At 44.0% G+C, this 24,996-nt stretch overlaps 1 protein-coding gene across 1 annotated transcript in view; it reads right to left on the bottom strand.

Annotated features, from left to right (window-relative positions):
* Positions 1 to 4,277: 4,277 nt before the first annotated feature.
* The window catches only part of SLC5A5 (solute carrier family 5 member 5), a 52,355-nt gene continuing 31,636 nt past the window's right edge, over positions 4,278 to 24,996 (bottom strand). The window contains exons 8-15 of the mRNA XM_048495825.1: positions 24,095 to 24,183; positions 22,270 to 22,382; positions 19,703 to 19,773; positions 16,687 to 16,773; positions 15,026 to 15,231; positions 11,472 to 11,575; positions 9,376 to 9,479; positions 4,278 to 5,803 (exon numbers count right to left, since the gene is read on the bottom strand). Coding sequence (XP_048351782.1) covers positions 5,609 to 5,803; positions 9,376 to 9,479; positions 11,472 to 11,575; positions 15,026 to 15,231; positions 16,687 to 16,773; positions 19,703 to 19,773; positions 22,270 to 22,382; positions 24,095 to 24,183 — 969 coding nt within the window. The 3' untranslated portion in view covers positions 4,278 to 5,608. The remainder of the gene's footprint in view (positions 5,804 to 9,375; positions 9,480 to 11,471; positions 11,576 to 15,025; positions 15,232 to 16,686; positions 16,774 to 19,702; positions 19,774 to 22,269; positions 22,383 to 24,094; positions 24,184 to 24,996) is intronic.

Here is a 24,996-nt window from a genome sequence, read left to right as displayed (position 1 = left end):
AGCTGGTATCTTTCTGTCCGTAATTTAAACTCATTATAGCAAGTCCTATCGTCTACTGCCGACAGAAACAACGACTTCTCCTCTAATTGACTGCCTGTCAAATACTTAATACTTTCAAATACTTAATTTTGTTTCTAGAAATCAAAAGAAGGATACTTTCCTTAAACAAGGAACTTTACCATAGTTTTAAAACATGTTTTTAAAACAGCCCAACAGGGAGAATTATCCTGTTTTCTACCTTCGCTAACCAGCCACATAGGAAACAACAGGACTTTATGATTTTTGGACCTAATGGAATTTCTAACGGAAAAGCAGACCCAATTAGTAACCCCCTCTCCGCACACACAAATAATTAGTAACCCACTCTCGGGAACTGGTGAGAACCTGCTGGATCCCACCTCTGGTTACATTATCCCGACTGCAACCCGCTATACATTTGCTGTGCGGAGTGGGCCTTCAAGGAGACAATCCTGATCAAGAGGGTCTCAACATTTAACTCCACAAAAGGCAAAGTAAGACGGAAAATCAAGATGCACCTTTAAGATCAGTTTATTTCAATGTAAGATGTTTGAGTCAGTTCTCAGTTCTTCAGATGCACATTGTGGTCCCCTGGTTGGTTCCACATCTGAAAAAGGATATCAACGAGATCGAAAAAGTGCAGAGAAAGGCAACGAGGATGATTGAGGGACTGGAGCACCTTCCTTATGAGGAGAGCCTGCAGCGTTTGGGACACTTTAGTTTGGAGAGGAGATGTCTGAGGGGGGATATGATGGAAGTCTAAAATTATGCATGGGATAGAAAATGTTGACTGAGAGAAATGTTTCTCTCTTTCTCACAATACTAGAACCAGGGGGCATCCACTGAAAATGCTGGGGGGAAGAATTAGGACTCATAAAAGGAAACACTTCTTCACGCAACGTGTGATTGATGTTTGGAATATGCTGCCACAGGAGGTGGTGATGGCCACTAACCTGGATAGCTTTAAAAAGGGCTTGGACAGATTTATGGAGAAGTCGATCTATGGCTACCAATCTTGATCCTCCTTGATCTGAGATTGCAAATGCCTTAGCAGACCAGGTACTCGGGAGCAGCAGCAGCAGAAGGCCATTGCTTTCACCTCCTGCATGTGAGCTCCCAAAGGCACCTGGTGGGCCACTGTGAGTAGCAGAGTGCTGGACTAGATGGTCTCTGGTCTGATCCAGCAGGCTCTTTCTTATGTTCTTATATTCTTAAGTGGATCACTTGCAGATTGTTATGACCAGAATCTTAAAAGGGAAGGGGAAGCAGGAGTTGTAGCAGAGAGAGCTGTTGTAAGTCATCCAGGTGTGGAGTCCCAGTTTAAGGAACTGGAACAGAGGTGGTTGTCACACTTAATTTAATAATGAGAAAGGTCAAAGGTTCCAGCCTCCCGTGGGCTGCAGTTGCAGAGAGATAAAGCTGACGCAAAGCCTTATTTTTCAATCCCCATTATATGCAACCCCAAAAGATCTAGAACAGGCCTCTTCCTGCCTGTGACACTAGAAAATCTCTGTCAGGCATCATAAATAATAGTGCTTTTGAAGAGTTGGACATTTTCTTTCTTGCTGGACAGATTCTACACTTTTGAGTAAGCCCAACGGAGAATGAGAAGAGCCGCAATTGTTTATGGATGCTTGCATGGCTGTTCCAATCGCAGTCATGTTGCTTCCTTTCAAACTTTCTGCACACCTATTTTTTTCTATTCTGAGTGTTGGTCTTCCCAACGTTGGCCCTATATCAGAACCAAATGTCAACAAGCCACACTTGTTTGCCCCATACGTCCACCTGATATTTGCTATGGATATCCAGCAGGTAGCATCTAGATACAATACTTGGAAGCTGGATAAGGCTTGTAGTGTGCAGATAAGACAGGTAAGTTGCTTTATTCCAGCTCCGACAAGGGAGGTGGGGCCACCAGGGAAGTTCTTGGAATGAAGGCAAGGTGCAAACAGAATACTGCACAAAGTCAATGTTAACTCTCTTGCAAATCAAACACGAAGCAAAAAGGAAGCAGGATTATCAGTCTGGGCCACTTGCATAACACACTCGCTTGACGACAAAATTTGGCCACTTGATTCATGATCTCCCGGGAAGAGTCTTCAAGAAGAAAGGAGGCATAATATCCTTTGCCTCCTTCAGGAAAGGCTGAAAAAAATGGGAGCTAAGTATTGAGATCAAAAGTTGTTATACTACATATAATAGTATACTAGATATACTACATATAATAGGAGAAGTGGCGTAGGAGGTTAAGAGCTCGTGTATCTAATCTGGAGGAACCCGGTTTGATTCTCCGCTCTGCCGCCTGAGCTGTGGAGGCTTCTCAGGGGAATTCAGATTAGCCTGTACCCTCCCACACACGCCAGCTGGGTGACCTTGGGCTAGTCACAGCTTCTCGGAGCTCTCTCAGCCCCACCTACCTCACAGGGTGTTTGTTGTGAGGGTGGGAAGGGAAAGGAGATTGTAAGCCCCTTTGAGTCTCCTGCAGGAGAGAAAGGGGGGATATAAATCCAAACTCTTCTTCTTCTTCTTCTACATAGCTTTTTAATGCTACAAGTCACTCATTGGACTTAATTTTACAATTATTATTATTGCTGGTCCTGTTTTATTTCTATCTGTTTGTATCCTGACCTGATTTTGTATTGAAATAAATATTGACTGACTGGCTGGAGCAGGAAATCTTCTGCAGAAATCCAAACACTGGGCACTCAGGCCCCTTCCGTACATGCCAGATAACACACTTTCAATCCACTTTCACAATTGTTTGCAAGTGGATTTTGCTATTCTACACTTGAAAGTGCATTATTCTGCCTGTGCAGAAGGGTCCCTAGTTTCCAGCTCCAGGAGCAGCAGTGGCGTAGTGGTTTAGAGCAGGTGCATTGTAATCTGGAGGAACCGGGTTTCATTCCCCGCTCTGCCACCTGAGCTGTGGAGGCTTATCTGGGAAATTCAGGTTCGCCTGTGCACTTCCACACACGCCAGCTGGGTGACCTTGGGCTAGTCACAGCTTTTGGGAGCTCTCTCAGCCCCACTTACCTCTCAGGGTGTTTGTTGTGGTGGGGGGGAAGGGCAAGGAGTTTGTAAGCCCCTTTGAGTCTCCTACAGGAGAGAAAGGGGGGATGTAAATCCAAACTCTTCTTCTTCTACAAGGGAACAGAAGATGAACCCTGTTGGATCAGTCAAGTGGTCTATCTAATCCACAAGTCTGCAACCTGCGGCTCTCCAGATGTTCATGGACTACAAATCCCAATCAGCCCCTGCCAGCATGGCCAATTGGCCATGGTGGCAGGGGATGATGGGGATTTGTAGTCTATGAACATCTGGAGAGCCACAGGTTGCAGACCCCTGATCTGGTCCCTCATCCTGTTTCACACAGTGGCCAGCCAGTTTCCAGCAAGGTCACTTCAGGAGTGCTCATTAAAAGGTAGCATATGAAGGAGAAGGTTAGACGAGACCACTTTCCCAGACATGTCAGCTTTCTGTGTAGAGGGGATTTTTAAAAATATTCAGTTACGTGAGTTGTTACCTGCAATGTGATGTGGTACAACTCAGATGCCAGTTGATAATAATTAGCCACATTATTGAGACTCAAGCTACCTTCTGAGTGGCTTCTTGCAGCTAAAATTCATTTGATAATAATTTGACAATAACTTCTTTCCCAAGCGGTGCCTCAGATCTAAAACTGATATTCTTAGGAAGCTAATCATTCGTGGTACAGCTGCATCAGTTAAACCATCTACATAAATTTATTTAGAAGAAGAAGAGTTTGGATTTTTATCCCCCCCCTTTCTCTCCTGTAAGAAAGGGGCTTACAATCACCTTTCCCTCTCCCCCACCCCACAACAAACACCCTGGAGGTGGGTGGGGCTGAGAAAGCTCCAAAGAACTGTGAATAGTCCAAGGTCACCCAGCTGGCATGTGCTGCACAAGCTAATCTGGTTCACCAGATAAGCCTCCACAGCTCACGTGGCAGAGCGGGGAATCAAACCCAGTTCTCCAGATTAGAGTGCACCTGCTCTTAACCACTATACCACGCTAGATCAGAACAGGCCATTGAAGGTTTCAGTAGCTTAAGGACCCTAAAGAATCCCACGAGTTGTTGTCTAGTACCTTCCCCAACACATTTTATCAAAGGTAAAAGTAGGACTCTTCCCAAATCGCTTTGTCTTAAAGTCTCAAATAGTTACTTATGGACAAGATTTAGTGGGCGAGCTTGCTGGCCAATTTACTAATAGATTTCATATGTCAGGACAGATGAAAAATAGGTTTTAGGTCATAAACTTTAATTACTCATTATTTACATTGACGGTAAATGTTGGTATCAAAGACTAGTAGATCTTTCAAAGTATTTCTGCCATTTTTTTCTTGGACTTTGTTTTAACAATGTAATAAATATTAATTAAAAATACAATCAGTGTTATTAGTTGTAAAAGAACTGAGCATCTTAATGATTTTATTGCAATTCATTCGGAGCACTTTTTTGTATGTTTTCCACCACGTTTTGTGAAAAAGACCATTGAAAGACCTTTGGGGCTGCAGATTTCCCATTTTCGTGGCCGTCATTCTGGCTCTTCAAAAAGCACTAGATCTTGGCCAGATCATGAATTCAGAGATACAACTATGGTCCTCCAGGGCAGAGAAACATTGGCTAGAATGACTGTCCTGAGAATTCCCCTGTTCCCTGTAAGGAATTATGGGGCAGCTATTCCAAACAGGAAGGACAGGAAAGGCTAATTAGAACCATGTTATGCCTGCAAAGTTGGTAACGTAGAACCATAGAGTCATAGAAGAGTTGGAAGAGACCACAAGGGCCATCACGTCCAACCCCCTGCAATACAGAAACACATAATTAAAGCATGTGATTGCATTGGTAGGAAGGACTGGTAAGCAAGCGTCGTATGGTGCCAGTGGCACAGACAATGAACCTCAGTTAAGGAGTAGCTGTTATATACAGTCAGCAGAACAGAGAGACTTCTAAGTAGTCGCATCTTGACAAGTCCTTGGGCATCCTCCAAGAGCCGGCACGTGCTTTGCGGTACTGCTACAACTTAAATAAAAGCTTGTATTAAACGGAGGAGGGAGCTTGGAAATGGGGGAAAGAAGCCATTCCGGATCCTCCTCCTCCTCCTCACGAATCGCCTCTGTCATTTTCAGTCTCTTTCCTGAAGAAAACGTACGTGGAGCTTGCCAGCAGAGGAAGGTTGTTACGACACATCTGTGAGAGTACTCAAGCCAAAGGTGGTGGCTCTTCGACTTTCCCATCCCTCTGTTGTGCGATTGTTCCTTGCTTGTTGCGTTTAAGCTGCCTACCCAGCCAGACGAGGCACAAGAGAATGCAATTCTCGGCCTACAACAGTTGGGTGGATTTTCAAGAGATGCTTAATGGGAAGGTTCAAATATTTTAGCCAGATCTCGATAACGAGCCACCATCCTTCCCCTCTAGTAACAAAATAAAACCCCACCCTTCTTTAGAGGTTGTACTTTGGTTTGGCTGAAGGTACCGCTTGTCCATTATCTCTTGCTTGAAGAAGAATCTTCTCCTGTGCACAGCTGTTCAGGCACCTGGTCTCTCACCTCCAGGAGCTTTGGCCACCTACACGTCAGTCTCTCTGAGCAGGTGGAAACAGCTGTGTTCCAATGAGGTGCACTGACAGAGGGACTCCTCAGAGCTATTTGAAAATGCACGCTCTGCCTTAGCCATCAGGGCCTTCTCTTCAGCCAAAAACCCAGACACCTGGGAAGCCGAACCAAAGGCCTTCTTTTGCAAACTGGGGAAATCCCCAGATACCTGTGCAGACATGTAAAGAAAAAGACGACATGTTACTTTCACTAGCACCGATAGGCAAGGCAGCATCTTTTCTAGGACAGAATATTACAGTGGTGGCGAACCTATGGCACAAGTGCCAGAGGGGGCACTCAGAGCCCTCTCTGTGGGCACGCGTGCCGTCGCCCCAGCACAGAGTTCGCTACTAGAAAGCCAGAGGGATGCAGGGACGGGCTGCTACCCTCCAGAGGCGTAGGGCCCGTGGGGACATCCGGGGACAAAGGGAGGCAGAGATGGCAGCGCACAATGTGCACAGGTGCGGTGCAGGACCTGGTGGCTTGGAAAGCATGAGGAGAGCAGCCGAGGGAGGCCGCAGCCGAGGGAGCCTCTCGCACCATGACCGTCCCTCAGAACCAAGAGCCGGAACCCGAAGCCTGCAATGTGGGGAGTGAAGGAGGCAACTGGTAGGCAGGCCAGTGGGGAGGGGGTGGCCTGGCTTCCCTCTACACTGGGGCTGCTCTGACTCTGGGAGGCTTGAAGAAGGGCCGAGTTGGTGGTTCAATTGCCGCGTTGGCACTTGGTGATAAATAAGTGGGTTTTGGATTGCAGTTTGGGCACTCGGTCTCTAAAAGGTTCTCCATCACTGGAATATTATATTGGCTAGATAAATCAGCGTTTTGTGGATGTGCTGTCTTAAGAAACATTTGTGCACAAAATGCTAATTTCTCTAGCCAATGTTCTGGCCAGGCCATCTCCAGCATTCGGTGCAGAGGAAACTTCTGCAGACTTACAGAAACAGTGGACCGCACTGCAATGTCAAAATCTTTGCCCTGACAAGCTTTGGGCCCCTTCCGCACATGCAGAATAATGCACTTTCAATGCACTTTGCAGCTGAATTTTACTGTGCAGAAGAGCAAAATCCACTTGCAAACCATTGTGAAAGTGGATTGAAAGTGCATTGCTGCTCAAGGGAAGTAACTAAAGCCCTCCTAGCCATACCAGGAATAAATGAGAGAGCAACATGCTTTTTGTGTGGTAAAAAGTTGGCCATAGCCATTTTATTTAACAAAAATTGGTTCAAGGTACACAAAGCGTAAGGCGCAGCATGGGGGTCTGATCTGTGTACTGGGCAGTCCGAGTGCTGTCTCCTAGACACCTAAATTTTTCTACAGCATGCCAACTGATGAAAAATTAACACACGCCGGAGCAGCAGTGAGATTCCAGATGGGCGGTTGCCACTTCCTGAAGACTCTTTGCTGCCAGAGGCTCAAGCCATAGAAGCCCACGTCTGGGCAGGTTACCCCTTGGCTTGCTCCACCCCAAACCTCATAAGGAGGTTCCAATAAAGCGGGTATGTCACCCGCTGACCCCAAGCTAAAGATTAGTCCCGCATGCGCAAACCGCCAACCCTATAACAAAACAGACATGCATTAACTAAAGCTAAAAAACAGGGTGAGGTGGGTGGGAAACGAGCATGCTCCAGCAAAATGGGGAGGTTGTAGGCTGGGACCAGCCTTAAATAAGCTGTCTAGGCCCACCGCCCCAATGACGAAAGGGTGCCCAACATCACATGCCCTAAAGCCCGAAACCTCGTGAGCCATTGGGAGCTCACGAGGCCACGAGGGAAGGCAGCAGTCACCCAGGAGGCTGTTCCTTCCCCAACAGCAATGGCAGCCGCAGTGAGTCACAGCCGCTCTTTTATTCTGCATGTGCGGAAGGGCCCCCAGATTTAAAGAGGTTCTTTAAATGTTCTATTTCTTTCTGAGACTGAGCTCAAGAAAAGTTCATTAGTTTGGCCTCTTTGCAGCAGAAGCTGGCTTAGATGCTCCAGCTGGTACAAAATGTTGCAGCTCAGTTATTATCAAGATGGAGTTCATCTATTATTCCCATCCTGCAGGAACTTCACTGATGGCCCATCAGTTCCCAGGCTGAATTAAAAGTATTGACTTTCATATATAAAACTCTTGGACCCTCACATCTGCAAGACCACCTTTCCCTCCATCCTTTGCCATGATAGCTTTGCTGAGAGCGGTTGTCCCATCTTTTACAGGTGCCAACTTGCAAGCGGGCAAAATGAACAACTGCCCATACACAGCCTTCTCTGCTGTTCCCCCCCCCCCCACACACACACACAACTTGTGGAACAGCCTGCCAGAGGAGGTCTGGAATGCTCCCTCACTCATGGCTTTCTGCAAACTCTGCAGAACTGGATTATGCAAGAAGGCTTTTCTACACAGGCAACAGACTTGCACTGTACTAAATGATTCACAAAGTTTCTCAGAAGAATTATTAGGGACTACGGTCTATAGTAAGGTGACCAGACATCCCGCTTTTGGCGGGACAGTCCCGCCTTAAACCAATCTGTCCCGTGTCCCGCGGGGTTTTTTACCTGTCCCGATTTTGCCTTCTGGGGCGCTCCCCTTTTCCCACCCTGTCACAAGGCGGGAAACAGGGTAGCGCCCCAGAAGGCAGTGCGGCAGCCTCCTGCGCACGCGGCTGCAGGAGCACACTGCCTTTTGGGGCGCTCCCCGGTTTCCCGCCCCGTCCTGGTTTAAAAAGGTGACAATCTGGTCACCTTAGTCTATAGCAGTGGTGGTGAATCTATGGCATGGGTGCCAGAGGTGGCACTCAGAGCCCTCTCTGTGGGCACGCATGCACAGAGTTCGTCATGGCTTTTTTTAAAAAAAAAACATTGCCCCACACACATCTAGGCTGACCTGCACCTCTGGGCACGATGTGTAGGTAATCCTGTTAATTGCTGTTAAACCTCACTGATTTTCATGGGAAGAACTAAAGCGCAATCCTTTACCTGGGAGTAAGCTCAGTTGCTGGCAATGGGGTTTGCTTCTAAACTCTCCTAGGGTCGTGATTCACCCATTCGAAGCGTTGCACAGTTGCTTCAAAGCAAAGCCACCGACTATCACCAAACTTACTCCTAAGTAATGTGCACCTTGGAGCCAACTGTTTTTTTCCTAAACTAAAACCTTAGTATTCAGGTTAAATTGCTATGTTGGCACTTTGCGATAAATAAGTGGGTTTTGGGTTGCAGTTTGGGCACTCGATCTTGAAAAGGTTCACCATCTCTGGTCTATAGTAATGTGTACAGCTTGTTGAAACTAGGATCCTGCTATGGAATTTTGCATCATTTAATGTGTTATGTTAACACTTATGTTTTGCTTCAGTCCTGTTTTTAGACTTCTGATTGGTTTTACAACCCTAATCCTATTGAATTGCTTATTGAATGTCCCATTTGTCAATTGTATTGACTCTCTGCATAGTCTGCCTGAGTTCAAGTGAGAAAGGTCAACTATAATGTACATAAATAGGTCCAAGGTTGATTGGCTGATGGCTGTGCCGTCACGAACACACCACTCTGGATTTTAAAATACTCTTTTAAAAAATGCCATTAGTTTGTAAAAGTCCCAAATGATCATTATAGTGTACAAAAGTTATTCATGTGATGCTGTATAAAATCTTTTAAAAGCCCACCCACAGCATGCAGAGAGATGTTTCCACTTAAATCTTTTGTTGGAACCTTCCCTGAGTACTGATCTTCTCTCACAATATGGCCACACCCAGTTTTCCACTCCATTCACCTTGGAGAACGGTTTCTTTGGCTCCTCTGGTGAGATTGAAGAGGTCTGTTTCATGACATCCCACCACAAGACACCTGGCCGCTTGGTGCTTCTTTTTGTAGAACCTGAAATAAACATCTGAAATGGTGAGGGAGGAACTCCAAGAAGATCACAGACTTTTGATCTACAAATATTTTATCCTTTCAGAAAATACTCTTATTGTGCCAGATGAATTTACAATGTATTGAAATACTTCCTATGTTCTAACTTTACTAATATTAAAACATTCAATTTTATATTCACAGTTAACAATTACATTAAACGTTTATGTTGTAACTGCACATTGTCATATGTTAAATTTTAAGAAAAAAATCATTATAGCCCCCTTAGCCTGCTTCCAAGTAGATAAGAGACTCCAACAGCCCAATCCAGATTGATCAGGAAGGCAGGGATAGCGCCGCTTTGGCACCACCCCGCCCTGTCCAAAGGACATCCCCACAGCACGGGAAGCCCTAGGGGGAAAAAACAGAAAACACAAAAAGCATGACCTATCTTTGAAGCTGGCTCTGCCAGCGTGCAGGCATTGGGTGTGCAGTGGAAGCTGACTGAGCAATCATTTACTTTCAAATGCTCTTTTCACAACTGTGGTCCTTTCCGCACAGCAGAAATAAAACATCCCGAAGACGTTTTAAAAAGATCTATTTTGGCTTTTTGTGTTCCCACATTGTAGAGAACAAAAGCGTTGCCAACCAAAATGTTCTTATGTCCCACCTGCTGGCTGATGGAGCTCTGGTCAATATCTGCCATTTTGTGCGCTGCTGAAGATTCTCCTGCTCCTGCCATTTGGTGAAGGATTTTTTTTTTACAAAGGGTTCATTTCCTTGCACTCATCCGCGCTCAATTTTGGAGTAAAAAGTAGATGAATAAAGTCTGTTTTGCCTAGCAATCCCATGCACGTTTAATTTTCCTTTCTTTTTGTTTTGAGGAGTACGTTGGTGAAGCTACAATGACACAAATATGAACATAGTGCAGCTTCTCTAATCGTGACGTCGTAGCTTTGCAGACATACCCCTCAAAACAAAAAAGGGAAAAACAATATTGCGTGGGATTCTAGACAAAACAAACATTATTCATCTACTTTTTACACTGAAAATACGCGTAGTTGAGCTGTAGAGGGCACCTCTGTCAGGAACCTTCAAAGAGAATCTGTTGCAACACAAAAAATGGTGGGCACGGTTGGCAAAAATGAAATTAAGAGGTTCGGGCGGGAGAAATAAAGCATTTCCTGTCTGCTTTTGTTTGCTTAGCAGGCAGGAAACATCTTCAACCCGGGTTATGGGGAAAAGATCACTGGTTTGGTGATGTTTGAAAAACCTGGGTAAAGAGAAATAAAACGTTCTGAAGACATTTTGGGGAGGGAATGTGTGAACTTCTTCCCCAGAACGGTTTTTAAAACATTCTCAAGACGTTTTATTCCTGCTGTGTGGAAATGACTAGTGTCTTACAAAAAAAAAGTATTTTAAAAAACCCAAAGTTAGGTACAATATATTTTGAAGCACTTTGTCCTTAAGTAGAAACTTTAATCCTGGTGCTTGAACTTCTTTACACGTATCCTGTATTACTTGTTTTGTCTTGGCTTCCTCAGAAGTCAAACAACTCTCTAAACTGCAACATTACTATAAACATAACAATTTTTCACCTTGAAAGTACTACATATTGTTTTAAAAAATCTCACATAACGATACTAATCTATTTGGACCACATTGCCTAGTACTGCCTTAGTTTGTAAGCATGCATATTCCCTTCGTAACCTTTTTATAATACTGAAGTTAAATAATCAACTCTTGTAATTATGGCCTTTGGCAGCTGCCGTATTAAATCATAGAATGGCTCTCTGGCTTCAGCAATAAACAGACATCCTTCCTAGAACTCTGCCTTGCCCTGTCTATTATAATGTATTTCTCTGGTGCAGCAACAGAGATTACAAAATGAGGTTATGGATTGTTCCAGAAGGGGAGGGAGGATAGAATACAGTTGAAATACTGCCTTCTTTTTGAAAATATTTACTAGACATTGCTTTTTTTAAAGGGGTCTAACATCCGCACTCCACCAAATACCTGTTAGGCAACTTGCCAGAATTCCTATGATGACTGTGCTCAGAGTTCCCAAGGCACCATAGTATAGGTATGACATGGCATAGAAGTCATCTGCAATGGCTGGCCTGCAAAGGAAGTGACATCATCAGAAACATAGGAAGTGGCCCAGCAAAAAGGTTCCTCAAATTATAGCTGAGATGCTGTGAATGATGGATGCTTCTCTTCCCTTCACTAGGAAGTCTATCCATAACATTCTAGAATCGTATTGGTACTCTTTCTGCCTTTCGCCAAAAACAGTTTCTCTCCACCCCATTTTTTAGCTAAGAGTAACTGGCCCAGGGTCACCCAGCAAGCTTTTGTGGCAGATTATAGATTTAAAGCTATGCTAGTCCAACCACTTCACCTTTTTGGAACATCATACCCTTTGTTCCTAGGGATAACACCATAGTTCTATCTTCTCCATTTCTATTCCACCTCCCCCTCCATTTTGGATCCTTCCAGATCATCCTACTGCTACCACCAGTATCTTCTCCTCTTTTCTTGGCTCTGTTCATGTTGCGAGCAGAAATAAGGAAAATCCATTCATGTCTTAGGTTTTCCTTAATATTGAGTTCAAGGAAGACCCCTGAAACTAGCAGCCATAAGCTGCTAAGCCAGAGACCACATAAGCTTTTGCACACGGCCCTGCCAGACCCCAGCTTAATGGAATTCATAGTCCTAGCAAAGACCCCTTTGCCCTAAATCACACCTGCAAGAAGGCAGGAATGCCAATGATAAAGAAACTTCTTTTTCCCTTTTGAGAAAGTTCCTCCCTGGCACCAAGTGTCTGACATTACTTAGATACAAACCAGGGAAGTGTCAGCAGTTAGTCTATTTTGTTTAGATAAGACCAGCCATAAAGTCACATTCAGATAAGGTAATAAAAACATCCCAGAAAACAGGATGTCAATATGTGTGAATTAGGGTAATACAAGTCAACAATGTATCTACATATCTGGTTGTTTTGGAACGTTAAGAACTTCTTCCTGACCCATTGACTTCCTGATTGTTTTAATTATGTTGTAACTCTTTTCTATGTATCAGCTATTTTCTCTTTGATGTACCCTGTTTTTACCCTTTCTAAACCCCCGATTTTGGTCAGTCAGGCACGACTGATGCTAGCAGAACCCTCGTTGGTTTGAATAAAATTATTTCTTTAATTTTATTCTAAGGCTTTGGCTTATTAGCTTTGGATCTGTGTGCTTTTAGTGCTAACAATGTCACCTTATGAGAGAATACAATACTCAGCATTTATTTCCGGAGTTCAAAGGGCTTCCATGCCCCTTTCTACAATGCCCAACTTATAGGTGGGATCGTTATTCCCATATTACAGATAGTGGGAGGGGTCAGAGATGAATGCCAGTTTGCATTCAAGTCACATAGAGCACAGTTCTATGCAGGTTTACTCCGAAATAGCTATCACTGCATTCAATGCGACTTACTCCCAGGAAAATATGCAACAGATTGTAGCCTTAGTAAATCTGTGTCTGATTTGAATTACTGACTTCCTGGCACATGGCTCACCAATCTAAATCTGATGGTTTGGTACTGTTATTTATCCATTTAACAAAGTTTGGTGCTGTTATCTATTTTACAAAGTTTATATTTTGCTGACTGTTGTGGATTTTCCAGGCTGTGTGGCTGTTGTCTGGTCTTGCACCCCAGAAAACCCACAATAGCCAGTTGCTTCTGGCCATGAAAGCCTTTGACAACACGTTTATATCCTGCTTTTTGGCCTCCACAAGGACCAGCAAGGCAGTTAGCTAACTAAAACATATATAATAATAAAACTAGCAAAACCAACAACAATAAAACACATCATTGAAACAAATGAAAACAGCTAAAATACACACAAGACAAAAAACAACCATTAAAACATTGGTCAGGAAGGAGCGATCACTAATACTAAGGTGACCAGATGGTCACCTTTGTAAACCGGGACGGAGGATAGGCGGCCGCGCGCACAGGCGCAGCCACACACAACCGCAGGAGCGCACTGCCTTCTGGGGCTTGCCGTTTCCAGCCCTGTCACAGGGCGGGAAACAGAAAGCCCCAGAAGGCCGTGCTCCTGCGGCCGCGTGCGCGGGAGGCTGCCACACTGCCTTGCGCCCCAGAAGGCAGTGCAGCAGCCTCCCAAAAATCAGGACAATTGAAATAACCCGCGGGACATGGGACAAATTGTTTGAAGGCGGGACTGTCCCGCCAAAAGTGGGACGTCTGGTCAGCCTGCTAATACGCCAATCCTGTTTGCACTTTACTGGTGTTCCTGAATCTTTGTGGCTTCCTTGCTATTGCTTTGAGTTCACATTTGGTGCCACCACATGAGGAAAATTGTCTTTAGCCAAATTCAGGCCACTTGAGTACGTCACACTACTTGCGGTACTGATTTACCAGATTTGCTGTTGGTAGTGCCCCCCACCCAGTGGTGGGAATCAAATAATTTAACAACTGGTTCCGGTGGTGGGATTCAAATAATTTGACAACTGGTTGTTTACAAGCACCATTTTAACAACCAGTTCTGGCGAAGTGGTGCGAACCTGCTGAATCCCACCACTGCCCCCCACAAGCTCAATCCATCCAATCCACTCAGAACTGACCACCCAAAATCCTCCCTGGCCCAGGGTGGTCATTTTGAGACTATTGTCACCTCATCACTTTTAAGTCACCTTGAGAAAAATCTCCTCCTAGCACTATGGCAGCAAGATGTTTAAAGGAAGCCAGAGATAAATGACTAGAACTATCATTTATTTAAGAAAGGTGTTCATTATACATAGATAGAAGGTCCTTAACTTACAAGTGCAGCACGATGTTTAAAGGAAGCCAGAGATAAGTGACTAGAACAATCATTTATTTAAGAAAGGTGTTCATGATATAGAGATAGAATGTTCTTAACTTACAAAGTATCAGGCTGAATTAATAGGGCTAGGAAAGCTAACTGTTTCTATTCAACTAATGCTAAGAATTCAGAGATACCACAATACAAATATGAACATTTGGGCTTGGCAAAAGGGTTCTATAAGTCTCTGCTGATTATCAGCATAAAGTCTGACTTCCCATTCAGTCACCTGAAGCCCCACCAAACCAGGAAGTCTGGCTATAATTCTGATCAAGGATCCAGGCTTAACCCTTTATTCCCAGGTGAACATTCAGTCAGGGAGGCAACCTAAAGTATATTGTCTTTTCCTTTGTCATACAAAGAAAGTGCTGTCAGAAGACAGAAAGGGAGTGCTTTGACAAAAGGTTTTCCAAAGGCATATCGAGATGTAACAAATCAATCATGCTAGAATGCACAGTGGCGTAGTGCCAAGGGGACAGGGGGGTGCGCAATGCACTCCAGTGTGGGGGCATGACGGGGTGTGGCGTGGTGGGGGTTGGTGGGTAGGGGCATGGCAGGGGCGCTGGGCGCATGTGTGCCCCAAGCGCAGTTCCCCCTCGCTCCCACCCTGAGAATGCCTTTTGACCTCCACATCAATAATAACGGAAAGAAATGTAATTCTACTCACTCACTTCCATCTTCCCCCTTCCCTGTTTCTCACCTTTCAAAGGGTTCTGAGATGTTTCGTGGGGGCAGCGGTCCAAACACAATGGTGCCATTCAATCCTTCAGAAGCATTATAGAGAGGGCAAACGTTTCCATAGGATGGGAGAACACCCATAGTAGCAGCACTTGGTGGGTAGATGGTGCCCCCAACAGCTACCCAGAAGGAGATCACAAAGCCAACCCCTAGACCAGAGAGAACCCCCTAGAAGGACAAAAGAAATCACAGTTTACAGAGGATTAGAGCAGCGGTGCCCAACCTCTTAGAGCCTGTGGGCATCTTTGGAATTCTGACACAGCATTCTGGGGCATCGCCAATTGGTGCCACAAAATGGCTGTTTCAGGAGGTGGATCTAGCCACAAAACAGCTGCTGCAGCTTGGCTTCATTACTTAATCTCTCTCACTTTGCTCCAATATAATTTTACTTCACTGCTTACAGACTTTTAAAATCAGGACTCTTCCGCCCTGCTAACTATTCATTCTGCTTTAGACAGTTGCACAGAGAATTCACACTTGGAAAGCTTTCTGAAAGGATTCACACTTTTTGCCTTGACCTTTTCCTTTTCCCCTTTACATAGAGAATTTACACTTGAAAAACTTGTGACAGATTTCACTCCAACCCCTAGTGCTGACTGGAGGGGCATGACAAATGATTGATGGGGCACCGCCCCCTTTTGTCCCACTGTGGCTATGGGCCTGATCAGAACACTAATACTCCAGACTGGAAATCCACCTGTGTGTATAAGTCCCATTCTAACTGGCTTAGGAATTCTTCTATCTACACCCTTCTCTTTCATTTACGGGCACCTGTGGAATGTCTCACCACTATTCCACCTTCAGCCTTGACCACTAAATAAAATTCCCAGTTTTCTTGTCTGAGTTAGCACATGCTGATACTAAGTATTTTTCAAGTCAGATCCACTCCCTGATTGAAATCCCCTGAGAGAAGATGTTTAACACAAGCAATTAAGGGACTTAATGTCAATCCATACCCAAAAGCTCACAAAACTTTTCTTCTCAGAGAGATACCTCCTCCTTCTTCGAGTCAGCTGGCTGATCCATCAATCAGAGCACAGGTCAGCTTACCCAATCAGATTGCTTTCCTGTTCCTAGGATGTTTTTCCCCACTCTGTTGTTCCACTGACTGACTTGCACTTTTAAACCTCTATTTTACTGTGAAGCCTGTCACAGCAACTTAAAAAAAAAATCTGCACAGCCAATCAAATCTCCAATGGTTGATCAGAGGTCCTGCTGGGAAAACCCTGTTCCGTTCACTTTCAAAAAACACTTAGTGGGTGGCAGAAAAGGTGCCAGCAGATGATATATCGGTGATACAGGAAATCCCTGTATTAGAAATTACTGCTCTGGTTATCATCCATCTGCAGAAGTATAAATTCATGGTCCCCGCAGAACTCCAGCTCCCATGCACAATCCCCCAATTGCCTGCTTCCTGTCAAATCTCTATCTTTACATTTGAAAGTTGTCTAGGGAACATTTTGTTGTGAATTTAGGCCATGATGCTTTAAAAAAAATCCTTGTCAAGGGCACCAGATATTGATATTCAAGCAGGTTTCTGTGGGCATAGAGAGGCCCCCCGCCTCTCCAAGGTGTACATCCTCAGTCAACATACTCAAGTAACTTTCTGTCGCAGGAACTCACCGCCGTGTTGCAAGCTGGTATGAACATCCCCAAAATGAATGCTCCAAGCAGAGGGCCACTAATAACTCCCATGACAGTGAAGGAACCCTGTGGAGCATTAGAAAACAAGGCCAACAGTTATCAACTGTGGGTTGGGAAATTCCTGGAGATCTGGAAATGCACTTTGAGGAAGGGAAGTCTGTGGAGGGGAGAGACTTCAGTGAGGTATTATTTATTTATTTATTTATTTTATTGTTTGGTTTTGTATACCGCCCTATCCCCGAAGGGCTCTGGGTGGTGTACAACAAAATTAAATCATAATACAGCTAAACAACAAATCAAAGCTAAACAAATAAATTTCAATACAAATATATTACTAAATCCCTTTTATTAAATGACACAGAGTCCACCTTCCAAAGCAGCCATTTTCTCCAGAGGAACTCGGTAGGTAGGTAGGTAGGTAGGTAGGTAGGTAGGTAGGTAGGTAGGTAGGTAGGTAGGTAGGTAGGTAGGTAGGTAGGTAGGTAGGTAGGTAGGTAGGTAGGTAGGTAGGTGGGTGGGTGGGTGGGTGGGTGGGTGGATGATAGATAGATAGATAGATAGATAGATAGATAGATAGATAGATAGATAGATAGATAGATAGATAGATAGATAGATAGATAGATAGATAGATAGATAGATAGATAGATAGATAGATAGATAGATAGATAGATAGATAGATCTTTAATTTATATACTGCCCGCCCCCCCGAAGGGTTCAGGGCGGGTCTCAACAAAAATATATATCAGTACATAACACATTCAATAACAGTATCAATAATCAAACCATCCAATCTGGACCCAAGGCTAACTCTCCTGCAAGTAAACAGACAAGTTGCTCCACTAACACAATGTTTAAATCCTGCTCTCCTACAAATCAACTTACCAGTTTGTATCAGTCACTGCTACTTCATTAACACGATAATGCACAAACAGTCTTTCTACTGTAACTAGAATTATGTGGAATATTTCTAGATGGTTTCCTGACATGTCCTTTGAGAACAGATGCAAAGCAAGAGAGAATGCAGAATTCTGCAGTCCCAGTGATTATGCTTAGATTAAACAAAAGACTGCCTGTGCATTATTGTGTCAATGGAATAACTAAGATGCCAAATTGTATGCTTTTGTATGAGAGCAGGAGCTTTACAGAGAGGAGAGCAGGTACTAAATATTGTTAATATAGAGATTCTTGAGAGACTTATAAGCTGTTTTGCAAGTGAATAGGGACCCAGCTTTAAGTGCAGATTTTAAAAAATGGTGGTACTCAGGTATAATTTTACCGTGTGGAAATGACTCAAAATGACCCAGCAGTTGAGCATCTTTTCTAGAGGGAGAGGATTTTAGTTTAGGATTTTTTTTAACTTCAGAAGACAAGGACACTCTGGGAAGGACAGGGCAGAGGTTGATAAAGGTCGATTCCCCACTGGCAGGTTTGACCTAGGTTCAACCTAGGTTTGACTTAGGTATTCCGCACAGCCGCTGAGTTTGACACGGTTCCGTCCCAGCTTCACCCCCTCAAACTGTCAAACTTCGACTCCATCAGAGAGGTACAACTTTTTCAGCGAACCTAGGTCGAACTCAGGTCGAAACCGGTAAAGTGGGGAATCATCGAGGAACTGTTCCTTCTGGTCAGCCAATCATAGTTTAGTGTTTTGGGCTTGCTCAGAACGAAAGACTTGCGGCAGGGGAAAGCGCGCCCTTTAAAAAAATCCTTCTAGTATATGAAGTGATGGCCTTACATATAAACAGCACACGTTTACATGCTGCTTTTAGCTACATAGAGCACTGATTTGTGGCTATGTTGCCGTTATGTAAAAAAAAACCGGACGCACATTCACGTTCCCGTGGTAACATGACAGCCAATCAGGAACAAAGAGCAGAAGAGGCGCTGAGGTGATCCCACCCTCTGAGCTCAGCTCTGAACTCGGCTGCTGTGGGAAGTAACAATGGAGTCGACCTAGGTCAGTTCCTTTTCAGGGAACCGGGTCGAATCTAGTCGACTCTGCAGTGGGGAATCAACCAAAGTGATGAAGGTTGTGGAGAGAGTGGAGACACTTTTCTCCTCTTCCACTATCATAACATCAGAATCCAGAATCATTTGATAACAGTATTTACTTCTTTAACTGTATTTTTTAAATATATATATATATATTATACCAGTACACTAAACCAAATTGGTTTTTTACTATTTGGCACAGAATCAAATTTTTAAATATAAAATATGATACATAAAACAAACGTAGAACTTCCTATAAAAGATAGGTATCGTCTCCAATCTGTCTAATCTGCATGGTAGGATACCTATTGCTGTATCATTTTGCTTACAAACAAATACAAATACAAAACCTTTAATGGCATATAATATCATTTTGCTTTTAACTTGCTAAACAGATCTATTTTTATTGCAATTTTATATTGGATTGTATTTTTGCATTGATGTGTAGGGGTATTTGTTGTTGTTTGCTCTGGCTGTTTCTTTTAAAAAAAAGGAATCTGAAGTGATTTGAGCCCCTTGGGGTCAACCGTCAGGTTATGTGGTCTGTTTCCTTGCTGCTGAACTATACTTGAGACTGAAGAATGTGTCTGTGTAAATCTTGATCTATTTATGCCTATTAAAGGTTAATAAAGATAAAAAATAAAGATAAAGTATTTACTTCATGCAGGACATAAGTCCACTGATTTAATGATGTTAAAAGAGGGAGGACAGACCCTATAAAGCAGTGGCTCTCAACCTTCCTAATGCTGCGACCCTTTAATACAGTTCCTCATGTTGTGGTGACCCCCAACCCTAACATTTATCCATTTTACAGATGGAGAACACTAATGCAGAGAGGCGACCCCTGTGAAAGGGTCGTTCGACCCCCAAACGGGTCACAACCCACAGGTTGAGAACTGCTGCTATAAAGGATCTGGTATGCGAACAGGACACAGTAACTTTTTTAAAAAGATAAGGCTACACAGCATTGGATGGTTACTACCCATGAATAGGTAATGATTACCTGTAGCACACCACCTCCTAGTAACGATGACAGCGCAGCAACAATGATGCACGATGAACCATAGATCAGGGCTAGAAATATACACAATTTCTTCATCAAAATATGTTTCTAAATGGTTTTTTTTCATTGAAATCTTTTATTTAATTGAAAACATTGAAAACAATGAAAACATTTTCATTGAACACTTTCTCTGATCCCCGTGTAACCAGACTGGGAACAAACCCATTGGAACTACATCTGCACCCAGTGGTGGGATTCAGCCGGTTCGCACCAGTTCGATAGAACCGGCACCTAATTTTTTGTTGAGTTCGGAGAACCAGTTGTTAAAAGCAGCTTTCTGAGCCCTGTCGCAGCCCAGCTGCTCTAAAAGCCCCTTCGCATCCTCTCCCAGGGGAATGAGGGGGCTTTCAGAGCAGCGGCAGCATGGCCCTGTTGCCCCCCCTCCACTCCTACAAGAAGTTCCTCCACAGCAGGTAAGTGAGTAGCGGGGGGTGGGGGTGGGAAAGGCACGGCAGGGTGGGCAACTGATGGGATTTGGCAAGTGCCAGTCACACAATCCAGTAATGAAGGTGTTAATTTTTGCATGCTAATTAGTTAGTGAGGTCAGAAGTCAGTGACCAGGTAATTGATACCTATTGGTTGGGTGGGCTGCATGCAGGTCTGCACATAGACTTTAGATATATGTTTTTTGTGTTGCACTCTGCACGTGGTCAGTTTCAGTCTGTCTGTAGTAGCCATGTAATAGTCTAAGCAGCAAGCTGGCTGTTGGTGCTAGCTAGTAAGAAAAATGTTTATTGTTTTTTTTCCAAGTTTCCCATCCCTGTAGTAAGTAATCTTTATTTCAGTAAAGCAACTGGTCTCTGCCTCATTATTGCATTAACTCTGCTAATTAAGTATCTGTCCACCCGACAGCAACCGGTTGATAATTATTAGAATTCCACCACTGTCTGCACCAATCTCAGAACTGGCCCAGAAAATGGTTTTCCATTGTTGTGTACACACTCATAACTAGCACTTTGTTCTCTGATGTCTTGAGCCACAGAGACATCCCACGGCTAAGAACCCCAGCCCCAAACCCCCTTGATCAATTCACACCATTCATGGCCAGGTGACTCCCAGCAAGCTTCTGATTGGTCCCTTCCTCTATATATTTTGCAACTCCTGCTTAGCCTGAAGTACCACTCTGAAACTGGCTGCCGCACACTCCATTTAAAAGCCATTTATTCTGACCTGAACAGCATGCTGGTCTACACTGTGTGCTGATGGAGAAGGCAGCATATAGGAGGAAGAGCTCTGAAGCAGGCAGTACTTGTAAAACCCCAAAGGGACCACCTGGTGCCAGGATCACTGATATAAACATCCATACAGCAGTTTCAGTATTAGTCGGCACCTTTGTGTGGTGCAAAAAGCATGGTTCACTTGCAAATCAGTGCACAGCCAATCATACACCAAGGCCCCTTCCGCACATGCAGAATAATGAGCTTCCAATCCACTTTCAATGCACTTTGCAGCTGGATTTTACAGTGCGGAATAGCAAAATCCACTTGCAAACAATTGTGAAAGTTGATTGAAAGTGCATCATTCTGCATGTGTGGGAAAGGCCCAAATCTTGTGTCTTAGTGCAAATTGGGGTGTGCATTTGATATATCCTGGCGCACAGATTTGCAGAGGCACACTCATACCAACCTGGATAAAAGACTTCTCTACAAAGCTCAGAGTGCTGCCTGCTCTTCTGTTAGTGCACAAATTCTATTCTACAATCCTCCTCATCTTTCCTATTGTCTCTATTACATACCGTATATACTAGAGTATAAGCCGACTTTTTCAGCACATTTTTATGCTGAAAAAGCCCCCTCGGCTTATACTCGAGTATATACGGTAATTCCAAGATGGCGGACAGAGCTAGGGCTGCTGTGGGGATCCGGTAAGCATGTTGCTGTTTTTTTTCTAACTCACCAGAGAGCCGTAAAAACAAGCTGTAAGGACAGCCTGCATAGCATTACAACTAGGAAGTGGGTGGGTGGGTGGGTGGGTGTGAAAAGAAATCGAGGCATTTCTCTCCTAAGGGTTATTGGTGCATTGCATTCTAGATTAATACAATTCTTCATACAGTAGTTTACTGCCAAATACTGATGTTGCTGAAGACAAAGACTTTCTTTGGAGCAAAGTTTAGGCTGGCATGGCTATGAATCCCAGAATTATTCTACATTTGGAGGAAAACAGTGGTTCATTTGTGTTCCTAGAGTGCTGGAAAGCTGCTCATCCCTAATGCAAACTCTGTTAAGCAACTCTATCTCATCTTGCTCCCAAATCTTCTGTTTTTAGCTGCTACTGAGTCAAGTTCGAAGGCTTAAACTCGAGTCAATAAGTTTCCCAGGTTTTTGTGGTAAAATTAGGTGCCTCGGCTCATATTTGGGTCGGCTCATACTTGAGTATATACGGTATTTCATTCATACAGTTTGTGTCCTAGTACACCTCTGCCATTAGACATCCAAAGGATGCTCTCAGGCCTCCCCAAATCCTGCTCCATTCCTAACGAAAACCCCTGCACCCCAATCTTCACTCACAGAGCCCTTTGGAGATGAGGGTGAGTTTCCGCGGTGACAAGTTTGGCATAGCAGGCTTGATGAGGTCCTCCACAGTAACTGCAGCCATGGCGTTGATGCTGGTTGAAGCTGTGCTGTGGGGGGAAGCCAGGCAAGACAACATATACATTAAATGCCATCACGGCACCAACCGACACACACACACAATCTCCCCCCAACCCCACCCTGCACACGCATTAAATTTGTTTCAGATTTCATTAGTAGAGATTGTGGAAAGTGCTGCAAAGTCACAGCCAATATGGTGACCCAGTAGGGTTTTCTAGACAAGAGACAAGCGGAGGTGGTTTGGCCATTGCTGACCTCTGAGTATCAACCCTGAACTTTTTTCGTGCTCTCCTATCCAAGTACTAACCAGGACTGACCCTGTTTAGCTTCTGAAGTTAGCCTGGGCCAGGGTCACAAAAGCAAAATGATGCTCATCATGAGCGCACAGAACCTTTACTGTGACACTGAAAAGTCTGACCTGGAAAACCATGACCCCAACATTTGATCAAATCCCAATGGCATTATCTGGATGGGGTGTGTGGAGAAACTGAGTCTATCATTTTAAATTTCTCTATTTTGTAGCTTTTTTGGCTAAGTGTAGAGCCCCAGCTATAGAGCATGTTCCTTTTAGTTAGGACTCAAATGATTAACACCTGTTAGCAACTTTTGACTTTTGCCAAGCTGACTCAGCTAATTATCAGGAAAGAATTATTGGCCCATTTACATCAGCTGACAGATAATTTCTGTATAATTTGCCTTTCAGCATTTCATTAGCCTACCTTTCTATCTTTCTTTCTTCTTGCTGTTGCTCTGTTTGTAAACTCTGCCTGTTATTTATCTATGTTTTAGGTCGTTAATCTCTGCCGGTGGATATTTTTAGTTATAGTTAAGTGTTTAGTCTCTGCTTGCATTTTGTTGTGACAAAGCTGCACTACCGGAAATTTTAAGTTATTGTTTTAACTTTTATTTTTGAATTCTCAGTTTATTGAGCAGGTGCAGAACTCAATAAACATCAAAATATATTTTTCTAAGAACCGTTTTGTTTTCAGTGATTTTTTTGCATGCTCAATAACAAAATCCCAACCCACGTTTCTTATGAAGGAGTGGCCGGAAGCAAGCTCTTCCGTTATACGGTGTTTTAAACATAACCTTGTTGCATTGTAAGCCTTTCTCCATCTGGAGCTTGCTGAAGGCCCAAGTACAAGATAAGTTTCCCAGCCCCAATGTTCGAAAGAAAGTATCGTGTCATTTGACCCCGAGACTTAAAAAAACACCACCACCCAATTCACACGATTCAGCCTTATACTGAATCAGACCATCAGAAGAAGAGGGGTTTGGTTTTATACCCTGCTGTTCTGTCCTGTAAGGAGACTCAAGGCGGCTTACAAACTCCTTCCCTTTCTCACCCCACAGCAGACACCTCGTGAGGTAGGTGGGGCTGAGAGAGTTCAGAGAGAACTGTGACTGGCCCAAGATCACCCAGCAGGAATGTAGGAGCAGGGGAACAAATCCGGTTCACCAATTAAGAGTCCGCTGCTCATGTGGATGAGTGGGGAACCAAACACAATTCTGCAGATTAGAGTTCACTGTATTATGCTGGCTCTCTCAGCCCATTAAGGTCAATATTTTCTACTAAGACTGGCAGTGGCTGTTGAAGGTTGAGGTCTTTCACATCATCTACAGCCTTTTAACTGGAGATGTCGGGATTGAGCCTGGGACTTTCAACACGTCACGCAGACGGTCTGCCACTCAGCACAGGCCCTCCCTACTTGTTCCATTGTTTACCCTAACTCTCACTTACCTCAGAGTTCCACTGTATGCACAGGCCAGGAACAGGCCAGGAACCCCTGGATATTTCTCAAAGATATCCAAAACCAGATAAGGCATATACTGAAAGAAAAGACAAGAAGCATTTTAGAGAATAGTTAAGATAGTGTGTGCATGTGTGCGTGTGTGTCTCATTAATGTGTGTGTGAGAAGGTCTTTAATGTGTGTGTGAGAGAGTTCTAAATAGGTGTGTGAGGGTCTCCTTAATGTGTGTGTGTGAGGGTCCTAAATAGTTGTGTGAGGGTCTCCTTAATGTGTGTGTGTGAGGGTCCTAAATAGGTGTGTGAGGGTCTCCTTAATGTGTGTGTGTGAGGGTCCTAAATAGGTGTGTGAGGGTCTCCTTAATGTGTGTGTGTGTGGGTCCTAAATAGGTGTGTGAGGGTCTCCTTAATGTGTGAGTGAGGGTCCTAAATAGGTGTGTGAGGGTCTCCTTAATGTGAGTGTGAGAGAGTCCTAAATAGGTCATGTGGCCGAGTTAATCAGGAACACCATGGCATCCTACAATATTACTTGGAATTTGTGAGCACTTAAGAAAAGCGTCTAGAGCAATGTCAGGATACATTTGCATAACCAGGTTGCACAGCACTGGATATTGCACATCTGCTATGCTACAGCAGGTATGCACAACTGGATTCGTCTGTGTGGACAAGTCAATCCAGTTGCAATCAGGTGTAAACACTGCCATGTCAAACAATGGGCGGATGCAACCCTGGTTTGCTTCTTGGAACACAATGCCTCTCGGTGCATTCTGAGTCGTGGGCAAATGTTCACGCATCAAGAGTTACAAGGCTGGGTTTATGGGTGCACATTATAGATCTCATGGTTCGTTTTTCCAGGGGCCAGCTGCAAAGAGTTGATCTTGAAACATAGAATCAT

This window comes from Sphaerodactylus townsendi, linkage group LG05 (genome assembly GCF_021028975.2).
Source record: "Sphaerodactylus townsendi isolate TG3544 linkage group LG05, MPM_Stown_v2.3, whole genome shotgun sequence".
Lineage (NCBI taxonomy): Eukaryota > Metazoa > Chordata > Lepidosauria > Squamata > Sphaerodactylidae > Sphaerodactylus > Sphaerodactylus townsendi.
This window is presented reverse-complemented; position numbering and strand designations above follow the sequence as displayed.